Source organism: Sorex araneus, chromosome 1 (genome assembly GCF_027595985.1).
Source record: "Sorex araneus isolate mSorAra2 chromosome 1, mSorAra2.pri, whole genome shotgun sequence".
NCBI classification, from domain to species: Eukaryota; Metazoa; Chordata; class Mammalia; order Eulipotyphla; family Soricidae; genus Sorex; species Sorex araneus.
The window spans coordinates 155367912-155380247 of record NC_073302.1 but is presented as its reverse complement, the minus strand read 5'-3'; the positions used below and the strand labels follow the sequence as shown (position 1 = coordinate 155380247).

General features: G+C 36.7%; 1 protein-coding gene across 2 annotated transcripts in view; it reads left to right on the top strand.

Moving 5' to 3' along the window:
* AP3B1 (adaptor related protein complex 3 subunit beta 1) overlaps positions 1–12336 on the top strand; it is a 225136-nt gene that overhangs the window by 13679 nt on the left and 199121 nt on the right. For both annotated transcript variants that reach the window (XR_008627187.1, XM_004613140.2), the window contains exon 2: positions 11444–11519. Coding sequence is in view for 1 of the 2 variants with exons in the window: in XM_004613140.2 (XP_004613197.2) it covers positions 11444–11519 (76 nt within the window). In the remaining variant the exon portion in view is untranslated. The remainder of the gene's footprint in view (positions 1–11443; positions 11520–12336) is intronic.

The following is a 12336-nucleotide window of genomic DNA, read 5'->3' as shown; positions in this document are numbered from 1 at the left end:
TAGTGCAATACCTGCAAAGTTTCTCCATATTCTTACAAGTAGCAGGATTTCATCTTTACTGCTGAGTATATCCTGTGTGTTTATTTACACAAACAACCTCATTGACATAATCAAAAGGAAAGATAGAGATCATTTGATCATCTTAATAAAGGCAGGAAGAAATCCCAAATTTCAACAACCTTTTATGAAAAAAATCTCTCAACAAACTAGACATAGAAGGAATGTATATTATTGTACTTAACACTACATATGACAACCCCCCTTAGCCAACATTATACAAAATGGTGAAAGGTGAAATCTTTTCCTCAGATCAGGAACAAGATGATAATGTTCATTTTCTCCATTATATTATATATTCAATATAGTGTTGGAAATATTAGCAATCATACAAGAAAAGGATATAGAGGGAATCCATATTGGAAAGAAAATGTAAAACTCAGTGTGTTTGCTGCGGACATAATAATATTTATAGAAAATCCCAAAGACTCCAGTACAAAGTTATTAGAAATAATAACTGCAAATACAGTAGAATGCCAGGCATAAAATTGATATATTAAGATCTGTTTTATTTTTCTATATAGCTAATAAGCTAGCAAAAAAGAAAATGAGGAAATCAATCCTATTTACAATTGATTCAAAAGCAGATATCTTGGAGTATACTTATAGCCAATGAAATAAAATTTCTATATGTGGAAAATTATGACATTGTTAAAAAAACAGAAGATACAAAAAGATGGAAAGATAGTGTGCTCTTAGATTGGAAGAATTAGCATAATTAAAATAGCTATGTGACTGAAAGCAAGACACAAATTCACTGCAGTCTCTATCAAAATCCCAGTATCATTCCACAGAAGTAAAACAAGAGAAATGAAATTTATTGTTAAGGACCTCAAATAGCTAGATTACTAATGGGGGTGGGGGGAAGGAAATATCTTGCTCCCTGACCCTTAATTTATACTACAAAGCAATGGTAATTAAAAATAGCATGGTATTGGAAAAAAGATAATAGATCACTAGAACAGAAATGGGAGCCCAGAATTTTTTTTTTCATTTTTTAAATTTTATTGAATCACTGTGAGATAGTTACAGGCTTTCATGTTTGGGTTACAATCACACAATGATCAAACACCCATCCCTCCACCAGTGCACATTCCTCACCACCAATATCCCGGGTATATCCCCCCCTTTCCCACCCTCCCCCTGCCTCCATGGCAGACAATATTCCCCATACTCTCTCTCTACTTTTGGGCATTAGGGCTTGCAACACAGACACTGAGAGGTCATCATGTTTGGGCACACATCTCCCACCCCAACTGATTCCTCCAACCATCGTTTTCTTAGTGATCCCTTCATCTGCCTTTTCCCCTCTGCTCATGAAGCAGTCTTTTAGCTATGGGCCAATCCTCCTGGCCCTTCTATCTACTGTCCTTGGGTGTCAGCCTCATGTGATGTTATTCTATACTCCACAAATGAGTGCAGTCCTTCCATGTCCTCTCTTTCTGACTCATTTCACCTAGCATGATACTTTCCATGTCTATTCATTTATAAGCAGATTTCATGACTCCATCTCTCCTAACAGCTGCATAGTATTCCATTATGTAGATGTACCAAAGTTTTTTTAACCAGTCATCTGTTTTAGGGCACTCCGGTTGTTTCCATATTTTGGCTATTGTGAACAGTGCTGCAATGAACATATAGGTACAGATGTCATTTCTACTGTGCTCTTTTGTATCCTCGGGATATATTCCCAGAAGTAGTATTGCGGGGTCATATGGAAACTCAATTTCTCAGTTTTTTGAAGGACTGTCCATATTGTTTTCCAGAAAGGCTGGACCAGTTGGCATTCCCACCAACAGTGAAGGAGCGTCCCTTTTTCCCCACATCCATCCCAGCACTGGTTGCTTTTGTTCTTTTGAATGTGTGCCAGTCTCTGTGGTGTGAGATGGTATCTCATTGTTGTTTTGATTTGCATCTCCCTGATGACAAGCGATGTGGAGCATTTTTTCATGTGCCTTTTGACCATTTCTATTTCTTTTTTGAGGAAAGAAAGTTTTTGAGGAAACGACTTCTCCCCATTTTTGGATGGGGTTGGATTTTTTCTTATACAATTAGTTGGGTTTTTTCTTATACAATTCTACTAGTGTCTTGTATATCCTGGATATTAATCCCTTATCAGATGGGTATTGGGTAAATAGTCTTTCCCCTTCCGTGGGCTTTTTTTGTATTTTGGTCACTGTTTCTTTTGAAGTGCAGAAGCTTCTTGGTTTGATGCAGTCCCATTTGTTTATTTTTGCATCCTACTTGCATGGTCAGTGCTGTTTCATCCTTAAAGATGCTTTTAGCTTCAATGTCATGGAGAGTTCTGCCTACATTTTACTCTCTGTACCTTACAGATTCATGTCTGGTGTTGAGGTCTTTAATTCACTTTGATCTGACTTTTGTGCCTGGAATTAGGCAGAGGTCAGAGTTCATTTTTTTGCAGGTAGCTATCCAGTTTTCCCAGCACCGCTTGTTGAAGAGGCTTTCCTTTTTCCACTTCACATTTCTTGCTCCTTTGTCAAAGATTAAGTGGCCATATATTTGGGCGTCTATGACAGGATATTCAACTGTTTCATTGTTCTGCAGGTCTGTTTCTAGCCCAATACCATGCTGTTTTAATTACTACTGCTTTGTAGTAGAGTTTGAAGTATGGGAAGGTGATGCCACCCAGGAAGCCCAGAAATTAAATCACACATATACAGCAGGTAGTTTACAAGGACTCAAGTGCCTACTGTGAAACAAGAAAAGGTTCTTCAGTAATCATTCAGGGAAAACTGGATAGCCAGTCACATACAAAAAATTGAAACTATATTACTACCTATATACCATTCACAAAATTTATTTCAAAATGGGTAAAAAACTTGGATGTAAGTCTTGAAAACATAAAATAAGTAAGATACATCATAGGTGATTAGCTCTTTGATATTAGTCTTAGAGATATGTTTGGCTATTTGAATCCAGTGGTAAAGAAAGCAAAATAAGAATAAGCAAATTGAGATTACATCAAATTAAAAATATTCTGAATAGCAAAAGAAAAATAAAAAATATATCTTTTTGATTTGATGCAATCAAATAAAATACTTCTGAATGGGAGATGTTCTTCCCATATCGTACTTTTGACAAGGGGTAGCATTGTAGCACTGTCGTCCCATTGTTCATCAATTTGCGTGAGCGGGCACCAGTAACGTCTCCATTGTGAGACGTGTTGTTACTGTTTTTGGCATATCCAATATCCAAAATATGTAAAGAGCTCATTAATATGTAATTTAATCAAAAGGAAGAACCAACAAGTAGAAAATGGGCAGAAGATGTGACCAAATTGTCACTTCTTCAGAGAAGATACACAGGGCCTAGAGAGAGAGTACTGTGGGTAAAGTGCTTACTTTGCATGCTGCCTACCCAATTACATCCCTGGCAACCCATATGGTCCCCCAAGCCATGAGTGCTTCCTGAGCACAAAGCAGAAGTAATTCCTGAGCATTGCCGGGTGTGACCCAAAAACCTAAAAGCAAAACAAAACAAAAAAGACAGAGATGGCAAATGGGCATAGGACAATATGTTAATCTTTAATATAAATGATTATATTCTTGGTGTCTTTGATGCTGTGACCTGTTTTCCATTCTTTCATTTATCTGTTCTTCAGATGGTGTGTTTTCTCTTGACCTGCCTACCATCTCAAGAATCTTATCTTCTGCTATTTCTATTTTGTTGAATCTGTTCTTTGTTTTCGTAATTTTCTATGTTGCACTTAATCAGTTCTGAATGTCTTTTTGATTATTTTACATAGGTTCATTGATGTCCTTATTTTGCTTTTTTATTTGCTTTGTCCATCTCCCTTTATTTCTCTGATCATATTTGACTCACGAGTTTCCTGTGAGTCTGTTTTTATTATTTTCTTTTTTTTTTAGCATGTCTCGCCATGCTAATGATTTGTAAGCAGATGCTAGATATATTTTCTTTTTTCTTTGCAGTGTAGGGGATCTACTGCAGTGCCTAACACATGTGACTTAATTTGATCACTGAAGCCAGTCCCTGGCAGGTAGAGGCTTATTTTTAGGATTAAACATTGATGAACCTTTGAATATCTGCTTCTCAAAAGGTGTTGTGGGCTGAAGAGATAGTATAACGGGTAGTAACTTGCCTGAATTGGCCACAAATGGGCACTTGGGCACCCCTGGGAACAATCCCTGGGTACCAACAGGTGGTCCAGAACAAAATACAAAGAGGTTTGTTTTTTGTTTGTTTGTTTTCTTGACAGAATACTACCATACCACTTTGTTCTGTCGTTGTTTTAAAATTTTGGGTGCTGTGATTACAGTAATGTTGTAGGGTTTGGCACAAAAGACATTCCAACACCAAACCTCTACTTCCCCATTTCCCCATCATGGTAAACTGAGTCCTGTGTAGATCCATTCACAGATTTTTCTTGCCATGGACCCCTTGTTATTCCTTTACTATGTGAGTTTCTTTACATCCCACATATAAGGTAGATCATTCTGTATCTCTTCCTCTTCTGGCTGCCTTCACACAGCATGATATTCTCCAATTCTGTCCATATAGTGGCAAATTGCATGATTTCATCTTTCCTTATAACCAAGTAGTTGCCCGTTGTCTGTATACTATAGTTTCTTTATCCAGCCATTTGCTTTCGTACATTTGTTTCCAGATTTTGGCTATTATGAATACTAAATAAGAGGAGTGCAGATGACATTTCAGAATAGAGTTTTTGGACTCTGTGTCCAAAAAGATGCTCAGAAGTGGAGTTGCTGGGTCATATGGAAATGTAATTCTTAGATTTGGTTAAGTGTTCATATGGTATTCCAAAAACTATTCCCACCAGCAGTGAATGAGGATCCTTTTTCATCATTTCCATGCCAACACTGATTGTGTTTGCTTGTTGTGATATATGCCAGTCTCAGTGGTGTGAGGTGATATTTCATTGTTTAATGAATTATCATTAATGTTTAGTGCATTTTGATTTGCATTTCACTGATGGGGCAGAGCCTTTTTTTCATATATCTGTTGGCCATCTGTATGCTCATCTCTTCTCCCCATTGTTGGTTAGAATTGATTGTCTTTATCTTGTTTTATAAGCACATTATATATCTTGGATATTAATCTGTTGTCAGATGAGTGGTGGATGAATATTTTCTATTTTATTCTGGCCATTTATTTTGCAGTGTAGAACTTCTTAATTTGATGTCATTTTGTTTGTTTTTCTTTGCTTCATTTCCTTTGCCAGTGGTATTAATTTGTTGAAGTTGCCTCTAGATTCAGTGTCATTAAGTATTCTTCTATATTCCTTAATAAAATTGATGTTTTCAAGTCTGATATTGAGATCATTAATCCATTTTTTTAAAAAAGAATTTTATATTTATTTATTTATTTTTGGCTTTTTGGGTCACACCCGGCAATGCTCAGGGGTTACTCCTGGCTCTGCACTCAGGAATTACTCTTGGTGGTGCTTGAGGGACCATATGGGATGCTGGGGATTGAACCCAGGTCGGCCTCATGCAAGGCAAACACCTTACCCTATGTTCTATTGCTCCGGCCCCCATTAATCCATTTTGAGTTGACTTTTGTTCATGGTGTGAGATTGGGATCTGAATTCATTTTTTTCAGGGGGCCAACCAGTTTTCCTAGTAGCATATGTTGAAGAGTCTTGCTTTCTTTGCTCAACTTCATAATCTTAACTCTTTTGTCATAGCATACTATTTTGATCTTAACTTCTGTGTTAAGTACTTTTTAAGGCCTTGTCTGTTTCAGTTTTTTTTTTTTAGCATGCTTCTTTGATCCCTTTTTAAAACTCTGATTTAAAACTTTCTAAGGCTTTGCCTATTTCAGTCATTATTATTTATTAATCCTACTTCTAGGAATTACCCTTACTTTGTTGGGTAGCTTTTCTGTAGCTTTGACTAAAAGAGTGAAGTTTTGTCAAGACCTTGCTACTTAAGATTCTTGAATTTGAGCTTTACTTCCTATTAATCTGTGGTTGTTGAAATCTCTGTTCAGGTATTTAACCTCCTAGCTGCTGTTTGTTTATTTATTTATTTTTGCTGTGTTTCCTGGAATCCTGTCAATAAAGCCCACTTGATGGAATTTTTAATGATTGCCTCCTCTGAGACTTTGCTCTTCAAGATCTGGTTCTGATTTTTGCCCTGACCTTCAACATGTATTTCTTCAGAAAACATTTTCCTTTGAGTTCTGTATTCTCTTACATCGCATCTTGGGAAATGCAGTCAGGGAAATAAGCTGATGTGTTTGTGTGCTTCTCTTTCAAGAATTTTGGACCCTTACATCCAGCCTATCCTGGTTAATGGCCAGTGCTTTTAGGAAGTTATCCTCAGCTTCATAGTTACAGTGGCAAGTGTAGACTTTGAAGTTCCAGTACCAAGTCTATACAGTAGCTTCCAAACGGCAGCCATTACATGGAATTGATAGGGATTCTCCACTATTCAAAATGCTCAGTAGGTACTTATTTCATTCAGAATAGAATTATGTACCTACTTTGGCATTATTATTATTTTTTCTTTTCGCCTAGAGTGTGCCCCTACTTGTCCCTCACCCATCCCCTCTGATATCTCAGCCTACTCTAACTACTGCCTTTAAGATTGCCTCCTTGCCCTCCCATATTCTCTCTCTACTCTATTTTTCCTTCATGACTTATGGGTTAAAATTTACTTATTATGCTGATTTTTGCTCTTATTAGAATGGGCAAGGATTTTTATTGTTTTTATTTATTGGTGTGTCACAAATGCACCTGGGAACCAGATGAAAATTGTTATAAAATCTTAAGGGAGAAAGAAATTTTAAGAGGGAAGAGGAGTATCACTTGTATCAAATGTAGAGGGATAATCTAAAAGTATTCATGAGACTTTGGTAGTGTTTTTTAAAATTTTTTTTTATTAATTAACAGTGAGGTCCAGTAACAAAAAATCTCATGTTTGAACTTTGATCATACAGTCAAATCCAGTCCTCCCCTTCAAGGATTTTAATAGCTTCTTAGGATATACTTCAAGTGAAAATACTATTCCTTTTCACTTTTCCCAATCCATCATTCCTGGATTTAAGTTTCAGAAGTTGCTCTCTTGAGTACACAGTTTTGTTAAGTGTTTTCAGGAAAAGGAAAGCAATGTGCTGCAGTGAAGTGCTCTCACACTGGCCAAGGAGCTTCTTTGACCACTTCAATATCCGATCCATAGTTGTTAAATTCTTGTGTAAAAATACAATAAAATAATTAAGTACTGGAACAATGGGATGAAAAGTGTTCAAAATATAAGCACCCAGTTCTTTCTAGATTCTAAAGAGAGTAAATCACACCATTGAATTGCTCTGTAAGTCTCTGCTTGCTCTCAGTTCCTAGGCTCTCCTAACAGAGCCGTGTATTGTGGTTTGGCCAAAGCTTTTGGATCAGTCTTCTTTGGGTAGTTACACTTGTAGTAGCACTGATACAGTGAGTGGTGCTGCAAGTAGGGTTACCTCCCTTATTTTACACAGTCCTTAAAAGGAATAGTGTAGATGTTAGTGGTTTTCAAAAAAGAACTAATAGTTATGCTATGTAAAAATCCTACCTCCTGTGTATTTTTATGTAGAGTAAGATTATGTTGGTTTATTTATTTTTTAAAAATTATACTTGCTGCTTATTTTCTGGCGCTGAAATGGGAGTTATTTCTTGGTAATATAAAGACTTTCTTTTGCCTTCCAGTTCATATTAAACTCTGTTCTCCTAAACTGCAAGAACAGGTAAATGTTTAAGATGAAAGAAAAAGTTATACCGCTTAACACCACAAGATGTCACTTATGTAAAAATAAAGCCATCATCCTGGTACTCAAAGCTCTGAAAGCTTTAAGTAACTAGATAAATGAACAAGTAGGTAAATCTCAAAAAGCTTACTTGAAATGGGTATTGGTTTTCAGCAGAGTCAAATGAAAATATTCAAAATTCAGTATTATTATTTCTTGGATTTAAATATGTTTATATATGTATATATTTTAATGAATCACTGTGAGACATACAAACTTTCATGCTTACGTTTCAGTCATACAATGATTGAGTACCCATCCCTCCACCAGTGCCCTTAAACCACCAAAGTCTCCAGTATCCCTCCCGTCACCCTATCAGCATAAAACTCAGCATTATTTTGACTCAAGTCTTTGTTTTCTGTTTGGGTGACACTTGGTCATATTCAGTGGCTCCTCGTAGCTCAAGGCTGTGTTTTTGAACTTTATTTAAAAACATGAAAGCTTTTGGGGCTGGAGGGATAGCACAGCGGGTAGGGCGTTTGCCTTGCACGCGACCGACCCGGGTTCGAATCCCAGCATCCCATATGGTCCCCTGAGCACGGCCAGGGGTAATTCCTGAGTGCAGAGCCAGGAATAACCCCTGTGCATCGCCAGGTGTGACCCAAAAAGAAAAAAAAAGAAAAAAAAACATGAAAGCTTTTGAAGTTTATTTTAGGTAGGTTTTATATGTTTATATGTTTGGTAATTAAGTAAAATAATAAAAAAAGAATAAAAAATACTGTGTGGTTTTGTTAATTTTCCCCTTTTCTATTTACCCATTTATTATGAAAACCTGAAAAATTTTAAAGAAATTCTTAATTCATTACATTCCAGTTATTATTTAACATATTTTGTTTTTTGGTAGGTTTCTTTGTTTTTGTTTTGGAGCCACACCTGGCAGTGCTCAGGGCTTACTGCTGGCTTTGTACTCAGGAATCTCTCCTGGCGGTGCTAGGGGGATCATATGGGATGCCGGGGATCAAAACTGGGTTGACTGCTGGATGTAAGTCAAACACCCTGCTTGCTGTACTGTCTCTCTGTCCTGTTTGGTAATCTCATATTTTGTTGTCTCCATTGTATGCACATTTTCTAGCTGTATTGTATTTTTAATTAGAAAAATACAGGTGTTTTAATTATTTTTGTGTTCTAATGGTTAGCATTGCATTAAATTTTATGAGCTGCTTGGAAAGGCAGAGTAGTCTGTAATAAATTTTATTGCCTCTACTCTTTTTGGGGAGTGGGGATGAGCTTAGCTTTTCACTTTTTCACTGCAGTGGCATTTGTCTCACTTAACTCCTGTGTTAGTTTGCTAGGGCTGCCATGACGCATGCTGCAAAGTGGGTGACTTTGTCAACAGCGTTTATTTCCTTCTAATTCTGGAGGCTCCGAGTCCATGATCAGGAGCTGGCAGGTTTGGTTTCCTCTGAGACTTCTCCATGGCCACCTTCTCCTTAAGTCTTCATATGGTCCTTCTTCCTTGTGTGAACTTCATTGGGGCCCCACCCTCTTGGAGGAGGTCACCCGGTCGTAAAGATCCAGTCTTCATATTAATGACGTTCTTTAACTACAGTTACCTCTTTGAAGACCTTGTTTCCATCTGAAGTCACATTAGTGGATGGGACTTATGCATAGGAAATTGTGGAAGTTCATAATGTAGTCCATGAATTTTTTTCTCTTTTTCTAATTGAATTGGGTTTTCCCCACCATTAAATATTAGAATTTCTTTTTTTTGGTATTATTTTGGATACTAGTTCTTTGTCACATATGTAATTGCAAATACTTTGCCAACCTGTACTTCATTTTTTCCCCTTTCTGCTAGGGGGTCTTTCAAAAAAGCAAAAGCTTTTTGTTTTGATGAAAGCCAGTTTAGCAGTGTTCTCTTTTAAGCACAATGTTTTTGGTCTCAAACCTGAGTATTCTGCCTAGCTATATAAGTGTTTTGAAAAACTTTTCCACCAACTCTGTTGCCAACTGCCAACTTTCTTTCTTTCTTTTTTTTTAATTTTATTCAATCACTGTGAGATAGTTACAAGCTTTCTTGTTTGGGTTGCCATCACACAATGATCAAACACCCATCCCTCCACCAGTGCACATTCCCCACCACCAATATCCCCGGTATACTCCACCTTTCCCACCCTCCCCCTGCCTCCATGGCAGACTATTCCCCATTACTCTCTCTCTACTTTGGGACATTATGATTTGCAATACAGATATTGAGTGATTTTCATGTTTGGTCCATTATCTACTTTTGGCACGCATCTCCCAGCCATCATTTTCTTAGTGATCCCTTCTTTATTCCATCAACTTTCTTCCTGAGTAGTAGGAAGAGGGAACAGGCAGAGTTGAAGGGACACCAGGACAGTGGGGATAGATCATGGGCCCATTGTTGATGGTGAAGGTGCAGTAACGATGTACATTATTGCTCTTGTAGCTATCTTACCTAGACTATGGTAGATTACAACTTTAAAAAGGCTGTTTGCTATACTGAAGGGAAAATATGACTCGAGATCATAATGATAACTTTGGTTGATAGAAGATGTGAATCTGTGAAAAATCAAGGCTGATCAGGTGTGAACCAAAGGAACTTGATTCACAACGATTATGCATGCTTTTTCTCCTTTTGTAGCTCATCTGCCTAGGCACTATTTTGTTTGGAATATCTTCTAAGTAGGCTTGTGTAGCAAACAGCCATGGAAAAGAGCAAATGTCTACTTCCTCCGGAGTTACCTTCACTCGTAGCATCAGGTAGCACCTCCTGCTTTGTCATCCAAGCTGGGAATGGTGGCATCTTGAGGCCATGCCTGCCTCAGCCTCACTTGTCATATACTATTGATGTCAGCTTCTGCTTGTGAATTTAAATCAGGTCTAGATTTTTATCCTTTTCACTAACTGCCCAAATTCATGACCTCATCCCCCTTGTTAAGATGTTAAAATTAACTTTTAATTATTTGAATTATGGATTATCAGTGGCGATTTCTTTTTTATATTTGCATTCTCCTGGGAGAGAAGGAGGAAAAAAAGGGATAATGTGAATGATACATGTCTTTTCTTTAATTGGCACTCTTTCTTGATATTTTCACTTTTTTGGCAAATGAAAAGATTTTTGGAACTAACTCAAGAATATTTCTTTTTGGGGGCTGGAGCAATAGCACAGCGGGTAGGGTGTTTGCCTTGCATGTGGCCAACCTGGGTTCGAATCCCAGCATCTCATATGGTCCCCTGAGCACCGCCAGGAGTCATTCCTGAGTGCAGAGCCAGGAGTGGACTCCTGTGCATCGCCGGGTGTGACCCAAAAAAAGAAAAAAAAAAAGAATATTTCTTTTTTGTCCTTACTAGGAGAAAGAAATTTTGGGATATTAGAATTTGTATGCCTTTTTTTACATAAGTAGTTTGACAAAAATAGGTGTGTATTTTATATTTCTGTTTTATTGGTGGGGTTGATGATAGTATAGCACCTTAATATTTATTATGAAACAAATATTGTCAATAAGGATGTATAACTTAATATAGCCTATCATATTGTTTCTATCTTATTATTCCTGTCATATTTTAAGTAAAAGTATGTATAATAGTAGCTATCCAATATTAAAATTGAAGTATGGAAATTTTTTTTTTGTAATAGAAATGAAGATCTAAAGCAAATGTTGGAAAGCAATAAAGATTCTGCTAAATTGGATGCTATGAAACGAATTGTTGGGGTAAGTAAAATAGATTGCTTTAGTTATTGAATAATGGTTAAGTAGTGGTTATATATGTACATTAAATGATGTGTTAAATGGCAAAGCAGACATCCCATTTTTTTCTAAAAATTTTTTTTAAAGAAAATTTTTACTTTTTGGGTTATACCTGGCAATGCTCAGGGGTTACTCCTGGCTCTGCACTTAGGAATTACTCTTGGCAGTGCTCAGGGAGAAAGTACAGTGGGATGCTTAGGATCAAACCCAGGTTCGGTGCATGTAAGGCAAAATGCCTTACCCACTGTACTTTCTCTCCAGCCTCCATTTGCCTCTTAATGTTTATTATTAAATATTAATAATATTACATTTTAATTAAATATTAAATATGAACAATAATTATTCCCTGAGTACCACCAGGAGTGATCCTTGAACACAGAGTCAGGAGTAAGCCTTGTGTACTGTGGTGCATGGCCGGCCCCAAAACAAGAACAAACAACTAGAACTTTCTGTCTAAACTGCTTGGGAAAAAATACCAAAGTGTTATAATTCAGATTATTTTTCATTCCATCTTTTCTGTTTTAATTTCCTTTTCTCTAATGTTTCTCCTGTGATATAGAGCTAATTATTTCAAAGACAGAATAAATAAGCTTACATACAGAATATTTAGATTCCTTACAGAGACAATTAGCTATTTTTTTTGTCATTTTAGGACTTAAAAGATATTACCATGTTTTCATGTTTCATCTTCCATGACTACTAATAGAAGTGTTTTATTCAATTTAATAGCATATGACTTTGAATAAGTATTAGTAAATGTAAGAGCATTTGCCAGTTTCCA